This window comes from Zootoca vivipara, chromosome 3 (assembly GCF_965207765.1).
Source record: "Zootoca vivipara chromosome 3, rZooViv2.hap1.1, whole genome shotgun sequence".
In the NCBI taxonomy this organism is placed as follows: Eukaryota; Metazoa; Chordata; class Lepidosauria; order Squamata; family Lacertidae; genus Zootoca; species Zootoca vivipara.
This window is the reverse complement of record NC_142586.1, coordinates 54,886,076-54,905,901: the sequence shown is the minus strand read 5'-3', so window position 1 is coordinate 54,905,901 and position 19,826 is coordinate 54,886,076. Positions and strand designations below refer to the sequence as shown.

Sequence of the window (19,826 nt, the reverse complement as noted above, 5' to 3'; positions counted from 1 at the left end):
TAACCTCAGGGAGTGGGGACATTCAGAGAACTTAATTTGCAGATAAGTTCTGAGTCCCAAACAGAGTTATGTGAAAAAGAGCCAGTTTTAGTATGGTGGAGAAGTGTCTGTACGGATATATGTATTTTATTTCTTGTTATGTTGTTGGTGTATAAATGTTTTTAGTATTATGTGTGTTTTTATTTTCTGTTCATCCTAATGGCATTTTTGTATTTCAAAATCTTTGTGAGGCACTTTGGAAATATTTCATAAAAAGTGAGGGGTGGGTTTAAATCATAATATCCAGGAGAAATGTTCTCTGCACTTTGTGTTGGAGAGGGATGATTACGTGAAATATTTTGTTTCTGATTTGCACCATGAGATGGACGGAGGGAGGGAAGGAGGAGGTGTAACATGAATTCAAAATGCTTCTGGAAGCTAAATGCAATATCATCACCCCCCTTCTGAAGTAAACAATTTCTTCTCTTTTCCCTCTTTTTTATACTTTCTCTTCATATGGGATTAGGGTTTTGTTTTTTTAAAAAAGTCTGCATTATTTGTCGGCTATTTCATCTACCAGTGCCCAGAGACTTGAATCTAGTTAACAATTTAGTACTGCTGTTATGCAGAGCCGCATATTTTCAAATGTACAGAGGAGGAGTAGAAGAAAATAAATACCTCTCTTAGATTGGATCTTTTTATGACAAGTCATTGCCTGCAGTGAATTTTTACTCTGAGTTATGGACCCTTGAAATGAGGAGTTTAAAATGGAATATCTTAGCTGTATTAATTTTCAAGTGTAATGCATAAAACAGGAAACAGAGACATCTAGTGGTTTCCATGGCATTGCCCTGAAGATAGCAAATAAATAATAAAGTAGGTTTCCCTAGCACCACCCTTTCCCTGTTTATTTACAAAGCATTTGTGTGTTACATAGCATTTTAATACACAATTGGCATTTTTTTTAAATAGAAATTACAAAATGGAACATTTTATCAGTTTACCAGGTAATAGGCCCCCTCTCTCCAATTACATTTTGGAAAATACAGGTCAATAGTGAATATGAGAATCTGGATGTCCTCCTCAGATGACCCTATTTTTCATTAGGAGGACAGTATCAGTTTTAGTGAATTATGCTTAAATTAAGATGTAAGCAAGGCACCTGGAATGCTAGCTGACTCTGTTCAGGTGTGGTAGACTAGACTTTGCCTCAGGAAAAAAATACAATAGAATTCCACCTACTGAACAAGTTGAAAAAACATTAGCTTATCTAAATGTGTCATTCACCTACTTTTTAAAAGCTCAACATTTTCCTGGTGAAGGTATTCACCATGGCTTAGCAGTTTCTTGCAGCCAAGGAGGCTCCTAAATCTATGCAGACATAGTCAGGCTTCTCTATTCACCACAGGATGAGGCAACTCTGCCTGCATTTCCCACAATGCACCTCCCCCCATTTAAAGTTCCAAGGCAGTCCAGGCAGGCTGGGTTTGCAAGGAATAATAATAATAATTTATCATTTATACCCAGCCACTCTGAGGAACTACATCTGAGCATCTGGACCGAGGCAATTTGTTTTTGAAACTCATAATAAGATAGTAATAAGTTTAAATAAAGATCTATCCACAATCTTTTGTGGTTGTCTTCTTCAAAAACTGCCGTCCTAATCATCTAATGAAAAATGCCCTATGTGTGATGTAAAATGGGCACCGTAACTACCACACTCAAATTATACCTCCATTTCTGCGCCTGCTACCCACCCACACACCGACTGTGCTTGCTAAACTCTTCCCAAATGAAAAGATAGAACAGGTTTGAACTACAACACATTATTTACTTTAGCCGAACGTAGCTGCTGCGTTGTCATAACTGTGTTGCTTTCTCTGAGATTATCACCTTGGACTCTCGTTGAACCTCCTCTTTAGGCATGACTAATAGGCACTTGATGCTAAAAAATATTCAAGCACATTTTATTATACCTTCCAAGTTCTTCAGGAAAATAAAGAATATGAAGCACTACTTGCCGCCTTGTATGCTAACAAGGCTGCATGAAGATTCCTTTCATTGTCACCGGCCATTCGGAAGACTTTTAGAAACCTATAATTCCTTATTCCACATTGCCCAGGGGACTAGGTTGAGATCTGCATGCTGGGGCAGTGAGTTTAAAGTTTCTGGCCAAAACTATGGACCCTGTCAGTTCATATAACTGTAGTTATGTAATACCCTTGCAAGATATTACTCTGGTGTGCAGTATAGCTGGGCTTGTTGACAGCTTAAGCAGGAAGGCCACTGTGGCATAAAATAAGTAACAATCAAAAAATCATTATCTTTTCCAGAGTGGAACAAATCAGCCTTGACTCGCTGTCTAGTTTATTAATAGCACCCTGTGAAGTCTCAAAGGTTCCCAGCTCCTTCTAATTTTATATTTTAAAGGCATTTATCTTAAATGGCTGTGAACATCAATTATGGATAGCCATGCGGACATCCAATTCATAGCAAAGAGGTGCTTTTGAGCAAAATCCTGGTTTCTTGTTAAGGTCTTCCCTCTCCATGGGGAAAACAACATAAGTATGGATCACGATTATGCCAGTTTTAAAGGCTGGTGGCTGATAGCAGAGGAACAAAATGCTGGAGAAATGGATTTCCTAATGTTTGAATAGTGAACTATGAGCTGGGCGTATGAATCTTGTGGACCTAGAGTTGGGAAGTGTGAAAATCCTCTCTGTCAAAGTTGTATCTGCCCATGATAAGGGGCAAAGAAATCCATCTTACACATTACAATGATATGGAAGATACGCCACTGCCATGCCAGCAAAAGAGCCACTGTGCCTAAGGCATGCTCAGCCCAGGAGGGTGGGGTGAGGGGTACAAAAAATGTGTAAAATTCACACACCCAATGTCCCTGGAAACATCAACACATCCTACCAATCAGGGGGGCTGTGCCTTGATGCTGGGTTCGAATCAGGCCAATGGGACGCTAGCCAAACTGTTTCCTTTATTCCCTTTATTTTCCCTGTTTTTTCCCTTAGTCAATATCCCCCCTCCCCATTAATTCCCCTCCTTCCCTTCCCCCGTTTCTCCCCTTCCCCTCCCAAGGGGCTTCTGGTAGTGAATGATTGCTTTTATAAGTACGCATTTGCCACATAGAAGATTCTTGGAAAGGGATGCAGCTAAGTGGTGGAGCACTTCCTTTGCTTGCTTGTAAGAAACTTCAGTCTTTGGCACCTCCAGGTGGAGCTGCAAAAGACTCCTGCCTGCTGCCCTGGAGAGTCACTGCTAGTCAATGTGGGCAGTACTGAGCGTGAAAGTATAAGACAGCTAAACATCCACAGGACAGGTTGATAACTGGCAACTGTTAATGCCAATATCTCTTTAGTTTCCCCCTCCAGAATTTATGAAGGCATCAGAAAGAGCTCTCTAGGATCTCTTTAAAGATTGCAGTTAGAGGTTTATGATCTGTATCTCGTAGCATGGGTAACTATAATAAATGTACGGCAGAAGTTGTAGTGCAATGCCCAGCACTGATTACTCCAATAAATGGGCCATTTTCTTCACTAGAGTAGTTTGCAACCATAGAACAATGTAACATCCAGTCCAGCAATGTGCAACTTCATCAAAGTATACTGTCTCTCCTCTTGTAGTGTGTGTATGTGCTGGTGGTGTGTGTATCAGGCAGAAGAATTGCGGCATGTTCATTGCCATATATTTCCTTATATGTTTTGAACATTATGGTGCAGTTAACAAATAAAAATAAAAATCCCTTAAGCTTGATCATTCACTTACTTTTTGCTGTGTATAAAGTGTTATAATAATGACCTGTTACAATAATTTGAGAAAATAAAATGTTATTATCATTTGAGAATTCTGGAATTCCCTCAGGTTTTTTTTAATTAAAAGCCAGTCAATACACACCCCTTTTTATTTTTAGGTTACAACTAGATTTTTTTATGGATATGTACTAATGTACATTCCTACCCATCAGACAGTAACGTGAGTTGCAGAGAGTATGTTTGCACTGGAATAATTGTTAGATGACAGGTAGCATTTCAGGCCAATTGGCAGGAAGGGAAGCAGTATTGTTGTAGGAATCCTTTGCAGCAAGCATTGGATGTGATGCAATAGGTTTGTTCACACGTTACACTGAAGTCAGGTAAAAGCTGTCTCTACGCATGTACAAGTGTTTGTGCAAAATAATGTACAATTGTTGATTTGTACCACTCAACTACTGCGTAGATAGGTACTCATACTACACACATGTTGAATGTTACATATACGTAACTGTACAAATATACTATTTGTATACTGAGGTACATAGATTATATAGTTGTTGAAGGTAACATGTGAACACCCATTATGGTTTAGCACAGGCACCCCCAAACCTCGGCCCTCCAGATGTTTTGGACTACAATTCCCAACTTCCCCAACCACTGTTCCTGTTAGCTAGGGATGGGAGTTGTAGGCCAAAACATCTGGAGGGCCGCAGTTTGGGGATGCCTGGTTTAGCATCACAAGAACAAACCTAGCCTTTTCACTGGCTCATACACTCCCTTCTGGCACAGCTATCAGGGGGAAATCAAAAACTGTTTCTGATTAACCACAGTTGGCCTTTGGACCCACACAAACTGGGTTAATTCAAGCAAGCTAACCTCAAATAATAGTTCGTGAAGCTGCCTTGCTTTTGCTAATCTTTGTTAAGATTTACCATAGTTTAGGGTTCCGACAACATGCTAAGCTGTTATCTAAAACAAAAATGAAATATTCTAATTCCCTCCTTGCAATTTTGCCAGTGAATGAGAGGAACAATAGGTGCATATGACCTGGGGGGGGGGGGGTAAGGAAAGGTTAGGCTTGTTCTTGTAACAGTACACCATGGTAAAGTATTACATACCTGTGCAGCCACTGCCTTCACTCTTTTGCAATATAATTTAAGCAATAGTTTGGGCTCTTCATCTTTATATGCAGGAGCTCCCTGGCTATTTGTACAACTTAATATGTATAACTACACCATTTAATTCTATGAAGAAGTGTGTGGGCTCTAGAGCCTGAGAAAGGCCTTCAATAATTTATAGCGTGATTTCTTACAGAAGAGCTTTAATTTATTGCTAATATTATGGGACAAAATCCAAGACCTTGCAAGCCTGGTTTAATGTTACTTACATAATGTCAGCATTTGTACTCAACAGACATCTTTAAAGGAAAGGAAAAAGTTAAATAGGAGTGGACGGCTCAGCATTTAAAAAGGGGGGGCTGGGATCTCTGTGGGAATATGGAGTTTATTAATTTTTATTTTTTGAAGAGAACACCTTGCTTTTCTACATCTTTTACTATGTGGGAATAAGCAATGTCTTGAATTTTCCCATAAGCAAAATGTGGGGAACATAGTCTGTGCTTTTATTTCAGACCAAATTTCTGCCGAAAGGTACAACACCCAAGCTTACTGACTGCTATGTTTCCCCGGCTTCTGATCCTTGTCTTAGTTTCCAATAAAAAGGTCTGTTTTATTTAATGTATCATCTCTGACTTCCTGAGGTACGATGTGGTCAAAGGCAACCTTATCTTTATAGCATGGTGCACTGCCTTCTGCAGATTTAGTGATGCTCGAAGGGTTTTTTTGTGGTTTTTTAAAAGAAAAGATACAAGTGTTGAGGTAAAACTATTTTGTCGGCAATCCTTTAACTTGATTTCATCTTGGCTTTCTTTATTGCTCTGCAGACCTATCAGATAAATGACCACAAATCCTAATTCTTGAAATCCAGACCCTTTCCTGGAAGAATCCTCCCAGAGGCTGAGAACGATTTTAATTTTTTTAAAGCAATTTGAGATGTTCTTCTACATGCCCAAATACACAGCACTGCTGCTTTAATATGTGTGTGGAGGAGTTTCATGTTTCATTCTGTGACCAAGGAAAGGCTCTGAGTGGACAACATGGAATAATAATAATAATAATAATAATAATAATAATAATAATTTATTATTTATACCCCACCATCTGGCTGGGTTTCCCCAGCCACTCTGGGCGGCTTCCAACAGAAATATTAGAATACTGTACACTAATTTCTTAAAGATTAAAAGCTTCCCTAAACAGGGCTGCCTTCAGATGTCCTCTAAAAGTCTGGTAGTTGTTGTTCTCTTTGACATCTGGTGGGAGGGCGTTCCACAGGGCGGGTGCCGCTACCGAATAGGCCCTCTGCCTGGTTCCCTGTAACTTGGCTTCTCACAGCGAGGGAACCGCCAGAAGGCCCTCGGCGCTGGATCTCAGTGTCCGGGCAGAGCGATGGAGGTGGAGACGCTCCTTCAGGTATACTGGACCGAGGCCGTTTAGGGCTTTAAAGGCCAGCACCAACACTTTGAATTGTGCTCTATGTCCTTAGTATTTTCCTTCACCAAATAATCCAGGAAGCTAAGCAAACTGTGGGGCTTTGATCCTGCAAGCATAGGTGCTTTGATATGTATCCAACGGCTGTTTCGTTTATTTCAATGGGGAGACAACTCTATGCTCACATTTGTTGGGTAAAATAAATAGATCTGGTTCCTTGGTTTCATGTCAACTCAGTGGCCTGAGCATGAAGGAAATCTGTGAGTGCATTAGCGTTGACACATGCCTTACAAAAATGATGACTAAATGGATTGATAAAACATGGTTTGATTACCCAGAAGATCCATATAGATTTGGATTTTGTCAATCTGTCAGCCAAAAGAGCCCTGTGTTACCAAGTCATACATGGCATGGATTTTCCCTGGATTTTCCAATGTTTTGTACACATTTCCTCTGCACAGCCCACATCTGAACTGACTGTAAAGAGCTGAGCAAAGAGCTCAACAATACACTTTTGGGTGATAAGTTGAGCGTGTTTAAGCTCATTAACTCAGTGGTGACCTAGATTTTTAGTGTTTTTAACAGGTGATCCCCAATGTTAACCAATGTTAAGTTCATTGGTTTCAGTGGATCTACTCTAAATATGACTACCAATACAAAACTATACATTGTAATCTCCCAAATATGCATATTATTGTCATGCTGATAGATATACTAGGAGGACATCTGATTTCAATATAAGTTGAACTTAAAATCTAACATGACTTACTCGCAACTATTGAAGCCCTTTTTAGATGTTATTTTATTTGCAAAATGCCCTTGGGAAACATTTTCTGAAAGAGGCTATAAAAGAATAAAAGGATTGGCCTGACTGATAACATTATCACAGTATTTATGCACATTTCTCAGAGCTGGGAAATTTCCCACTTGGTATCTTTATTAAAATAAAGCTTTATTTGCAAGTTATTTGAGGACAGTTCAAAATCAGAAATGTGCTTCATGCTGTGTTGATTGCTAAGAAGGAAAAGCAACTTTTAAAAAAAAATCTGAAGAGGAGAATGAAAGTTTAGCTTCTGTTCTCAAAGACATAGAACTTTTGTTCCCAAATGTTTGATCAAGATACAGAAGTTGTTTGTGAGAGGCTTGTGGGTGCCCTGTAATCATGTAAGCAATTAGGACACAAGACAGCAGGTATGCAGACGTCTCAGGCTGTATAGACACTATGAGTTTTTGTAACTGATATCTTTATCCAGTGCATTCAAGCAGATATTAGCCCTGCACATATGTGTGCAGTAGTTGGTCTTATAAATTATACCCATTAGGTCTGAGAATTCTACTCCTTAGAAGCATGCCTGGCTGCCTGGCTGCTCAACCCTTCACTTTTACCTTAAAAACAAGGTGGCCAATGATTACATCTAAGTTTGGCTTCCTAGACTCATCTCCCTACATATTAAAATGTTTCTGCTGCTGTGTTAGCAACGTATATTAGTTGTGGTTGTGGTGGATGAGGGGTAGAAGCATGGGACGGTGATGATAGTAGAACCCTTGGCTACTTGAGATTTAGGTAGAATTGGGAGGAGGTTTTTCTGGAGCCCCCCCCCCCCCGGGCAGCATGGAGTCCTGGACCCACATCCCTTAATCTGGCCTTGCAGTGCCACTGGTCACACAGAAGAGGGCAGAGAGTTGTCCTCTGCTACCCAAGTGTATTGGGACCCAGGTGGCGCTGTGGTTAAACCACTGAGCCTAGGGCTTGCTGATCAGAAGGTCGGCGGTTCGAATCCCTGTGACGGGGTGAGCTCCCGTTGCTTGGTCCCAGCTCCTGCCAACCTAGCAGTTCGAAAGCACGTCAAAATGCAAGTAGATAAATAGGAACCGCTACAGCAGGAAGGTAAACGGCGTTTCCATGTGCTGCTCTGGTTTGCCAGAAGCGGCTTTGTCATGCTGGCCACATGACCTGGAAGCTATACGCCGGCTCCCTCGGCCAATAATGCAAGATGAGCGCGCAACCCCAGAGTTGGTCACGACTGGACCTAATGGTCAGGGGTCCCTTTACCTTTACCCAAGTGTATAGGACTTGATCTAATCAGCCTAGGTTACAGCAAGGTAGATTTCAGTTGAATAGTAGGAGAAACATCTTGATGGTCACAGCAGTTCGACAATGCAGCCAAATGGGTGGTATTTCACTAAGTTTTACTCAGAGGAGACCAACCGAAATGAATGTCCCTAACTTATTCATTTCAGTGGGTCTACTTTGAACAAAACTTAGTTGGATACTATCCAATTATTCTATTTTTTTTTAAAACATAATTTTTATTGGTTTTACAAATTACAAAAGACGGTACATACAAATACAGCTTTTCCACCTCCTTCCCACCCACCTCCATGGGTCCTCCCCTGCCACAGAAGTATCCCACGTAGGTGAACAGTCAGAGATGGTCCATTTTATGCTTGGATTTCTGTCCTCCTCCCCCTCCCCTGTCCCCGAAGCCCCCCCCTGCCACCAGAGAGCTCCAGTAAACCAGGGCAGTACGCAGGAGGTCATCCATCCAACCATCTATTATCATACCAAAAAAAGAGAGTAAAAATAGAAGAAAGAGAAAAAAGAGAAGAAAAAAATAGCAAAAAAGAGAAAAAGACAATACAAAACATAAAAAATCTTTCTTTCATTCATAATTTTTAAACCATATTTTGTGGGCTTCCCCACCCTCCCCCCTTCCCCGGTTTTCATCCCTTTTTTATCATCTTCAACAGTTTCTTATTTTATAAAAATACACCTTTATACCTTATACTACTTATAAATTGATTATTATCATTTTCACCTAATATCCAAATCACTAAAAAATCAAACTCCCATTTTTTCTTCCCGTGCCTAATTTTTACCCCCTCTATAAGCCTCCATATTTTCACATTTTTCCAATATCCAATTATTCTATAGGGCTGGAGAGATCTCACTTTCTGGAGCTTTTCAAGCTGTGACTGAACAAGTTAGGGATAATCTGACATTCGATTTTCCTGCAACAAGCAATGGGTTATATATACACCTATTTTTCTATATGAAAAGAGAGAGATGTTATATACATACCGGTATATGGAACACACAGGTACCGGTATGTGTCTCTGTGTATGTGTGTTGTGTATGTACATACAAATGTAGCATACACCAAATACAGTATGGTCTTCGTTGATATTCCAATCATATTAAAGTAATGTAGCTTTATATACCTCAAAGATGTGTGTGTGTGTTATAAAATAAATAAGTAAGTAAGTAAATGTAGGATTTATAATTTCCTTTGGCAAACAGAAGATTCTTCTGTCAAACTTGCAGCAAATTTCCTAACATGCAGTCATTGTTCTTCCTCATTTCATTGTTGAGAAGCTTCATGTTTTGACTAACAATTTACGCATAAATCAATCTTGCTGTCTGATGTAATTTCAGGATGTTTGTGTAGATGCCACCAAGAAACGGCCCTCAGATCAATCTGCTGCTGTTTCAGGACTACAGTTGAGTTGTCAAAGTGATTTGGAGCAGCAGGAGAACCAGGAGGAGATGGCACAGACAGCTACATCAGAGAACAGGATGGCTAAAGGTCAGTTGACCCAAGTTCTGAGAAATGCATGCTGTTCACAGATACCCTGCATTATTTCACCCGGAACCACTGAATCTGTATGAAAGCACAGAAAATAGAATCATAGTGTTAGAAGGGGTCCCTTCAGATTCCCATTCATGTGTCTGCCATAGATACATCTGATCATTTAGCAGCAGCATTGAATAAAAGTCATTTTCATACTGCAACAAGAATAGCCAGTGTTATTCACAACAGATGGAGCTTTATTATATTTAATTTGCAGGCTCCATTTTTCCCCCACCACTGTTGCTCAGCCTTGATAATACTAATAAAAAACAAGTATGGTATGTTATTGTGTTAAAACTATAAAGATGTCTTCAGTTTACACTTTTTATTTCCAAAAATATCCTTAACGTTTATATTATTTTAAACTTTTAAAGTGCTTTTCAGAGATGCTTACTATAGACCTCTCTCTTATGATCTACAAACGGGAAAGCAGAAAGCTAAGCCCGACAGAACAGCAGCTTTCAGCCCATATACTGTATGTCTTCCTGGAATTACAACACGATGCCTGTGTCTGGTACATCATAATTCTGGGCTCCTCAACCTTTTGGTGCCTGGGGTACATCTGGAAATCTAAGAATCTGTTGTGAGCTCCTCAAAATGGCCATTTCATGGAAGAAAAACTGACTATGCTCAGAACACACACCCCAACCAAAAAAAAAAAACAACCCCAGGTAAAATACTTACTCTCCCAAACAAACAAAACATATACAAAAAAGCATCCTCTCACAAGCAGCAAACAACAACAAAAGCCAAGAAACACATTTTAGAAAAAAACTGAGAGAGGTAGGGGGCATGACAAGGGGAGTGTCTGAATGTGCCATGGTGCCAAACTGAAGGCCCCAGTCATAGCTGTTGATATGCAACCTGTGTTATAATATTAAGGTTGCTTACTTGCTTGCTTACTTACTAGAAATAATTCCCACTGGAGACATTATACATATGAGTGGGATCAGGGTTTACAAAAGAGTCGCTTCCTTGAGAGCAGATTCATGAAGGAAGCAAGATCAGGAACTAATGTGGAAGTCACTTTCATAAAAGCTGTGATTTCATGGCAATTATCCTTTGATGTGCCAGATCTTTACCCGATCTTTACCCACTACGTAGTGTCATCTTCAAGAATAAGAAATGACAAGGTTTCAAGACTGAGCTTGCTGGGTGGGTAAAACCCAACTCCTTTCACTGCTTTGCCATGGATGCCAATGGGAGTCCTGTTTCCAATCAGAAAAAAATGCTGTGAATAAATGTCTACGATTCAGAAAGTAATAATCAGTGGGGTTGGTTTTTATGGGAAAAGCTGAGAGAGTTGTCAAGGTCTTACATTGATGACACCCAGTTCAGTTCTGTGCCCATTAATCAAATGTGACTGATTCTAAAGCCTGGTTTATTCATTCTCTGAGGATGTGGTAAACACATCCAATGGGACACCATAGTGATCCTTGTCCTCATGCGCCCGCCTTATCAACTTCCTTTAAGGCAATTAGAGCTGATGTGCATAAATATAAGTGTGGAGGCACCACTCACACAAGGGAAAAGGGCTGGGTAGATCACATGAACAAGGCCTGCTTGGGTTGGCATTTGTGTGTTTAGTGAGGCTAAACACTGAGAGCCCCAGGCTCATTCTAGCACTTTTCTACAGATGATGTAGGTTATTGTGTAAGCTGCCAGGGGACTCCAGACTCTGGTACAGGATCCCAGTGTATTACTCACTGTGCTCCTAAGTTGTCCTTGCTTCAGGGCAGCTCTTGGGCAGAGGGAGCAATTGGCCTTTCTGTGCTGCAGCAACAATGGCCAAAGGGATTGCTGCAGCTCACCAGCCCAGTCAGACCAGGTGATCTGGAATCCAGCAGAGGACTGGCTGACCTGTTGTTTCAGGTTTGGCTTCTTCTTGGCTGGCTACAGGTTTCTGTCCTTGCTTTGCAAACCTGCCTCAGGCTCATCTGACTGCTGTTTGCTGCTTTGGACACTGATTTCTGCCTGACCTGAATTCTGTCTTGGGCCCCTCTGAGCTTTATCTGCTGCTCTGATGCTTTCCTCAGCATGGCCTGTGGCCCACCATGCACACCTCTGTCCTTGCCAATGGACTGGTACTTGCACAGCTAACCTGGTCCCTGACACATTGTATGAACTGCCTCCCTGAGAAACATCAGGATTACACATCACAGATGTCCCACAAAACAGTAGGAGATTGTGCTAATCCCAGCAACTGTCACCCTGGAGCATGAATGCAGAAGACCTTAAGGACACCCTGTGTGAGTCTAACATAACATTCTGGATTGAAGTGCCCATCCCAACTGACTTCAGAAGGACCATGTCGATTTCCACATATCTGTATGTTGGCTTCATCTGGATTGTTTGACTGAGCTGCTGATGAACGAAACACTGTTGGCCTTCAGCATACAGCTTAAGCCTGTGCGGCTTTGTAGAGAATATCTGCTGAGCTGTTTGTTCATAAATAAACAAGCAGTCATGTCTTATTTCCTTCATAACAGGAATGGAAATGTGCAGGGGTACTAATTCACAATCAGACTGCTCAGAGGCACAAGGCCAAAGCCAGAGTGCCTGGCTGTGAATTAATACAACATGCCTTGCTCTGGAGTGTCTGGCTGCAGTTGCAAAATTATACTATAAAATACACTTTTCCCTCTAGGCTCGTGGTGCTGTCAGCTGCGCAGTGTGCCGTCATGTAGCATTTGATTTCTGAGTTGCACAGTGATTTAAGTGCTGCCAAACAAAACCAAAGTAAATTGTCATAGACAATGTCATATTCATTGCATTCCTTAGATGGGTGTAGTGCAATGGGTGTGCCCAGTGAAGGAGCAGTAGCATCACGGGCTGCTCTCGAGAGCCCCACCTAAGTTTCAAAAGTGGCTCCCTGAGTAATGTTCTCCTTGAAAAATAAGAAGTCAACATTACTAACAGTGCGAAAAGCAGCTAGCTGTGTGGATGTAGCTGAATCTTTTGGCCAACGTCCTATTCCTGAGAGGCTGGTAATGATGGGATGCTTCATGTACTGTAGACCCCTAACCCCATGTTGTGTCACTTGCTTTATTTTCAGATTCATCAAAGGGAGTGCTTGCGAAGCCCAGAGCAGAAAAGAAACCAAATGTCAGGCCTGACGTTGATGATAAAGATGTCAGTGTTACAGAAAGTGTTACCCAAAAAAACCCAGGAGAACACATCTAATGATAATGCAACCTACTTAAGAAGAGGGACAAAAAGTGTGTGTGCCTTGTTATTAGACATTAGTATAAACCAATGATGATGTGATGGGAGGGGGGAGAAAGGGGTCGTGTAGGTACTTGTACTCATGCAGAGCTCTCCTCCCCCACCTCCTCTGATCAAGAATATGAGTCTGCCAGGCCCACAGTTGTTCAAACAACACCAAGAAAGGGCTATGAGTTCTGTGCAATGATGCAATCAATTGATTGGTTTCTGTTCTTCAATGGTTCTTCAAAATGTGTGATGTCATTCTGCCTAGTACAACTAGCCCTTTGGGTTGTACTAGAGCAGCCTTCCCTGACCTGATGCCCTCCAGATGTTAACTTGTGTCAGTCCTAGCCAGCATGCCTATTGGTCAGAGATTATTGGAATTATAGTACAAAACATCTGGAAGGCACTAAATTGGCGAAGGCTGTAGTAGTCTACGGTTAAACTAGACTAGGCAAGCAGTATGCAGTAGAAAAGGTGTGATTTGCTTTTAAATCCCATCTGCTTCCTTCTTTGGCAGGAGCTCAGCAGAATGCACTCTTCAAGTTACTACACCTGCCTGCAGGCTCTTCTTCTAATTGTGACATTTGCTGTTCAAGCACCAGGCCTTTCAAACCTTTATCCACCTGCCCTTTAAAAGTCCCTGTCAACAGAGAGCGAGCTGCACTTTATTAGCCTTGTTGTTTGAAGGCTTTAGCAACACATGAAGGCAAATACCTTTGCTGTCTCTCAGGAGATTGCTATCAGAGTCCTGGATTATGAATCCATCCCATAAATTACCATCTTCAGTGGGTGAGCCAGCAACCCAGTTGTCTGAGATCATTTGATAAACAAAGGACATCCTGGGCTACTTCTGACCTTCAGAGATCTTCCAGACACTCTTTATCTACCATGCCAAGCATGACTCTAAATAAAGTGCATGAAAAAGAAAAAGAAAAACCCATACACAATTATTTTCAATGAGAATGACAACATTGGACAGGATCTGATAATGAGTTGTAATATGATGGGTATAGAAAGTTTTATTTGTGTTTGTGTATGTGATATCAATTCACAACAATGGCTTTGCCAATGATGAGCCAGGTATTCCAGATGCCTTGATTCTCTCCGAGAACAATTTTTATAAGGCGGTGGAGATTTGCCGAAATTAAAGCTCAAACTTTAATGTCAGATCGTTTCGAATAATAACAATACACACACACAAATATTTTATTATTCATAGAAATCTGTATTGGACAGGTGCTGAAAACAAGACTGTGTAATCCTGCTTTTAGGAGAATACATTAAATTGCCTGAGCATTTATTTTAGGATTGTTTAAGCTACATAAAAAACAAAAGTAAGAGCAATTGGAGAGTGAGTGTAAGGCAGTGCTCTTGATATACCGGTAGCTGTTATCAATAGTACAGAAGCATTCTGATGAGTCTGAACATGAACGAGTCTTTTGTCCACTTTATTTTTCAGAATCCTCTGAAAACAAAATGATTCAATCTGCTCAGAAATGATTGTACTGCTGTCCACATCATTGAGTATGAAGGCGGCAACGCAACTAAAGAAGAAATAGATACTCCAGTGATGGTGAAATGAACATTGCTGTGCTTCAAAAACATTGAGACTGAAATGCGGTGATACTGATTTATATTATTGAAGGAAATAGTAAAACGAGGAAGAAGAAGAGTTACTAAACCTTCAGATAACTTTGGAACAGAACAGCTTCGGAACAGTGGAAGTGCAACCATGTTACTCTTGCTTGTTCTCTCATTGGCTTTCAGTACTGTATTGATCATTGTATCCTCCTGAACCGTCTCTGTGAGTTGGGAGCAGGTGTTAATGTGTTGCAGTCCTACCTACAAGTCTGGGTTCAGAGAGTAGCATTGGCTAGACCCTGTTTTACATGTTTTAATCCTCTGGATTTCTGTTTTATTTGCTTTTAAGTGTTTTTCCATTGCTGTTTTAGGTTGTGTGTCTTTGTTCTAATGATGTATCATTTGCTTTTTAGACTTTTGAGAGATTTTTCAATTTTAAGCAGTTTATAAATGCTTTTTTAATAAATAAGTAGGAAGTGCAGCCTACACACATACAGCTCTTAGGCTACAATTCTATTGCACACTTAACCTGGGAGTAAGTCCCATTTCATTCATTGGGTTGTACTTCTGAGTCAATAGGCATAAGGTTGCACTGCTACAAAATTGATCAGCAACTATGCTAAAATGCCGCCTTACCTAGAACTGCAAGAAGCACTGGCCTTGCCCTCTGTTGCACCTGGTAATCTAGTTGCAGAAATGACCCACCTGGTTGTGCTTTGGAGAGCTCTGTGAAAAGCAGGTTTCACTTTTCCAAGGCTGGATATGCAGTGAATGATTGGAAATGCTCCAGCGACTGAATTTTCTCCTAACATGCCACTGTCCGGGCATAGGAAGCCTGTCAGATTAAACAGAGAGAAGAAAAAATGCGCAAATAACCTTTTCATAAAGGGTAGGGGGAAGACCATTCCAGACACTGCTTCCTTGCACCTGCTTAGAGAAAATAGTATCCATAGCAAAAGAGAAAGATGCCTTGGCCCTGTTGGGAATATATCCATACATGGGGGCGAGATGCATGGTGTATAAAGAACTTTGCAATGTTAATTTTCCAAGGGTATATTTGCAGCCCCTGTTCAGATTATCATTGGCAACACCAGTACTCTGTTTGATCCATACTGCTTCAAGTAATATGGCTGATGAATGAAGCTTTGTAAGAACTGTGGGCTGAATGTGTGCAGTTCTGCGCATTTCTTCACAAAATAAAGCCTCGCTGATCTCAATGGGACTTGCCAGGTAAGTGTGTACAGGACTGCAGCAGGTTGGTTGCACTTAAGTTCCATTGATTTCAGTAGGAACTAAGTCATGACTAACTTTCCCCATTGATTTCAAGGGAACCAATACACGGTCTGGATCCATGTGTGCTTCTATGACCAGTTTCTTCAACAAGTGCAGTAGAATCAAAGCCAGACAGTTCATAGATCAAAATCCCAATGTCTTTAGAAGAAGATGAAGGATATACTCTCTCTCTCTGCGCAAAGACCTTCTGTATTTAGTCCTAAGCCTCTTCTTTCCAGAAGCAAATCTAGTCTCAAATCCCTGACATTTTCTTTTATTCTTTTTAAAGTGTTGAACATTGTTTGCCCAAGAGTCTGAAGGTTAGAGAATTTCCAGATCCACTACGATTCTCTTCCAAGAGTAATGGAATCAAGAAAAGAACTATCATTAAATGTGCTTCAAGGGAAATAGTGTCCTAAACAAAGAATGAAGCTTTTCTAGAACAAAATCTAAAATCTATTTAGGAATAAAAATATGAAACATTAAAAAATAATCCCAAACTATTGTATCAAACAAAATCAAAGTAGGAGTACAAAAATGTCCAATGAAACAGTCATCAATTCTCCTCTTTTTTCCATAATTCGACACAGGCTCTGTTGCTGTGGGTTGCAGAAGGATACAGAAGAAAATTAAGAAACCTGACTTAAATAATATTAATAATTATGTCATTGATCATTCCCCTCCAAAGTGAATAGGAAATGTAGAGCATGGTGGAAAACTTCATACAGTCACGTAATTGACTAAGCAACATACCTAGTTTCATTTTAAAAAAAACCACACAAATTATAATTATAATTCTAGTTCTATTTATTTCATTGAAAGAAGAAAGCCACCTGCCTCCTTCATTTATTTGTTTGGGTATTTGTTTTGTCAGCTTCTGGGCGGGGGGAGGTTTCCTTCTCAGAGACTCTATGGGATATAATATAAATTAAACACAGAAAAGGTCAAAAACTTGTTTTCAAACTTTTCTCGAGTACAATTAGCGTGATATTTTAACAGCTGGCAGCTGCAGTAATTACTTTTAGATTATACATGGAAATCTGTTGAAATATAATTAGTCTGATCTATGAACCAGGTAATTATAGTAAACACTCCCACATTTTCTTAGACCTCATTAACTTATTTCCTTTTAGAATTGCTAGATAATGACAGTACATTAGAAGTTTATCCATAAAATGACACTGAATAATTGGAACCCATGTCCTGGGACATTAAAGGACAAAGTAGCACTTCGGTGTTCAGTGTCCTGATGCATTTTAAAGTACCAATGCTCATATCAGCAAATAGTGTGTGACTTTGAGAGGGAATGGACACATCAAAGCAGAAACAAGGTGTGAGGGGACAATATGTTTCTTGTCCCCAATTCCTGCTTGCTCCTAAGAGCCAACTAAAATATTGATATAATGCAAAACGAATGTCTTAATACCCACAAGATCTATTTACATAAGTATGACATTACAGCATAGCCACCATGGGAATATGGTGGAAGAGTGATATTAAAATACCTCTTTCTACCTAGCTGCCTATTTAATGATAGAATCTTCCAGGAATGTACAAGAGCTGCCCAAATATTATTTTCATGGAGAAAACATTTTGGCTTCTGCATATGACCCAGGAAGACTCAAAGTACATGTTGTGTATTAATCATGTTACCAGGGCAGGCAGAGGAAGAAATGTGAGACAATGGTAACTTTATTGCCTGGAGCCCCCAATTTCTTCCCTTGGCAGCGTGGGCTTTTGAACTATCCCCAACAATTATGGTGAATGGATTTGTGTGACATTGCAAGTTGACTAGCTTTTGGGTTTGAACTGTTGGTGACAACTAATTGACATTTCTTTAAAGTCTTCCAGAACAGGAAAGTTCTTATAAAAGAAAGCTATCCACTTCCTAATAACATTTTCCCTGAAATAATACTAGAGCAAATCCAAACCTTTAAGAAGGCTGCTGTGCCTTTGAACTACATGGAGGGTTGAAATTCTACATACAGGGTATTTTTGTCACAGCAATCAGCAAGACAAATAGTGTCGTTTTTGGTGGAGGACAAACTGCAGTGGAACAGAAACAAGGCTGCATGTGACAAATATAGAGCAGAACAGAAAATGATGCCTACTTACACCCCTAGTTAGAGATGGAGGCTGATGGGAGCTGAAGTCCAACAACATAGAGGGTCTCAGGCTTTCCACACATGATCTATGTGAAAAGACAAACTCCCTGCAAGAGGAAAGCAAATACGGTACAACAGGGAATGGCTGATCCACACCCACACCCCAAGGTGCTGCTATTTATTTATTACTTGCAAGGTACCTGTTTTTATATGGTAGAGTATTCAAAAGCAACCATAACAAACTTTTTCTGAAGTGACAGAGTGCATTCTGCTGCCTCATTCTGTGAGTGTAGACCAGTCTCAGTTCCTCAAAAAGAAAGAATATGTAGGCCTTTAGTCCCTCTAGGAAAAACATTTTGGTAAGCAATTTTTCCTCGGGTTATTTAAGCCTACTAATCAGAACAATGGAGTAACTTCAGTGATAGAGCATCTAAATCCTTCCAAGGATTCAGTATTGTGTTCTGAAGCAAAGTGTTTCTATGCCTTCAAGTGAGTGAATCAATTGAAATGCATACACTTAAGCTCACAAAAGCAGAATATGAACTTGTTTTGTATGAAGGTGAATAGAAAAACCCAAAACTTTTGCTGAAGTTGCTGAAATTCCAGAATAAACAATTTCAAAGAGTCTTGACAGATCACATTTCATTTCATTTCACGAGGAAGAAATATATTATTATATGATATTTTTCACTGCCTGAAAACAGAGAAAATCAGCATTCAAATCCAGGTTTATTTATTTGCTTTATTATTCATTGATGAAGGCTGATTAACAGAATTTAATTTATATTTTTGGCATGGCATTTTAATTTGGTGCAGATAAGCTTCAACAGGGGGACTAATTGATAAGCCTGGTCTTCTAAACCATATTGAACCCAGTGGAGTGAGCTTGACTTCACCCAAGCACTGATACACCATTAAGGAGGAAATTAAAATAGTTATTGTAGAGCTCTAGAGATTAAAGACTAGAAATATAAAGGTGCAGTCAAGCACAATCTGTTTTGTGCTGGGTACTTTATAGGTGTGAGGGGGGGGGGAAACTTCATATCTTAAATCATAGAATCGTAGGAAGGCACCATGAGGACCATCTATAGTTCAACCCCCTGCAATTCAGGAATCTTTCATCCAATGTGGGGCTCGATCCCACGGCTCTGAAATTAAGAGTCTGTAGAAATGAAAGATTACATGATGATGTTGATTAATGAAGTTTGCACAAATTGTCACAGAATGGGGCTGGAACCTAGCACCAGATGTGTGGGTGGCAAGCCTTTACCTCCAATATGGTCCCAATCCAAGTCAGGCTCCTGTACCTACACAGTTTGCATGGGAGGTGAGGAGAACTGCAGTGCCTTGAGGCTTTTGTCGTTTATTCGTGTCCGACTCTTTGTGACCCCATGGACCAGAGCATGCCAGGCACTCCTGTCTTCCACTGCCTCTGGCAGTTTGGTCAGACTCATGTTGGTACCTTCGAGAACACTGTCCAAGCATCTTGTCCTCTGTTGTCCCCTTCTCCTTGTGCCCTCCATCTTTCCCAACATCAAGGTCTTTTCCAGGAAGTCTTCTCTTCTCATGAGGTGGTCAAAGTATTGACTGGAAGGATCTGTCCTTCCAGTGAGCACTCAGGTCTGATTTCCTTCAGAATGGATAGGTTTGATCTTCTTGCAGTCCATGGGACTCTCAAGAGTCTCCTCCAGCACCATAATTCAAAAGCATCAATTCATCGGCGATCAGCCTTCT

At 40.4% G+C, this 19,826-nt stretch overlaps 1 protein-coding gene across 2 annotated transcripts in view; it reads left to right on the top strand.

The window, feature by feature from the left end:
* The window catches only part of THEMIS (thymocyte selection associated), a 62,930-nt gene extending 47,687 nt beyond the window's left edge, over positions 1–15,243 (top strand). Inside the window, exons 5-7 of one of the 2 annotated variants that reach the window (XM_035109051.3) lie at positions 9,729–9,879; positions 12,980–13,142; positions 14,594–15,243. In XM_035109051.3, the coding sequence (XP_034964942.2) occupies positions 9,729–9,879; positions 12,980–13,107 (279 nt within the window). In that variant the 3' untranslated portion in view covers positions 13,108–13,142; positions 14,594–15,243. Of the gene's footprint in view, positions 1–9,728; positions 9,880–12,979; positions 13,143–13,651; positions 13,759–14,593 lie in introns of those variants that run through there. The other variant, XM_088666118.1, reaches the window with a different exon arrangement.
* Positions 15,244–19,826: the final 4,583 nt, after the last annotated feature.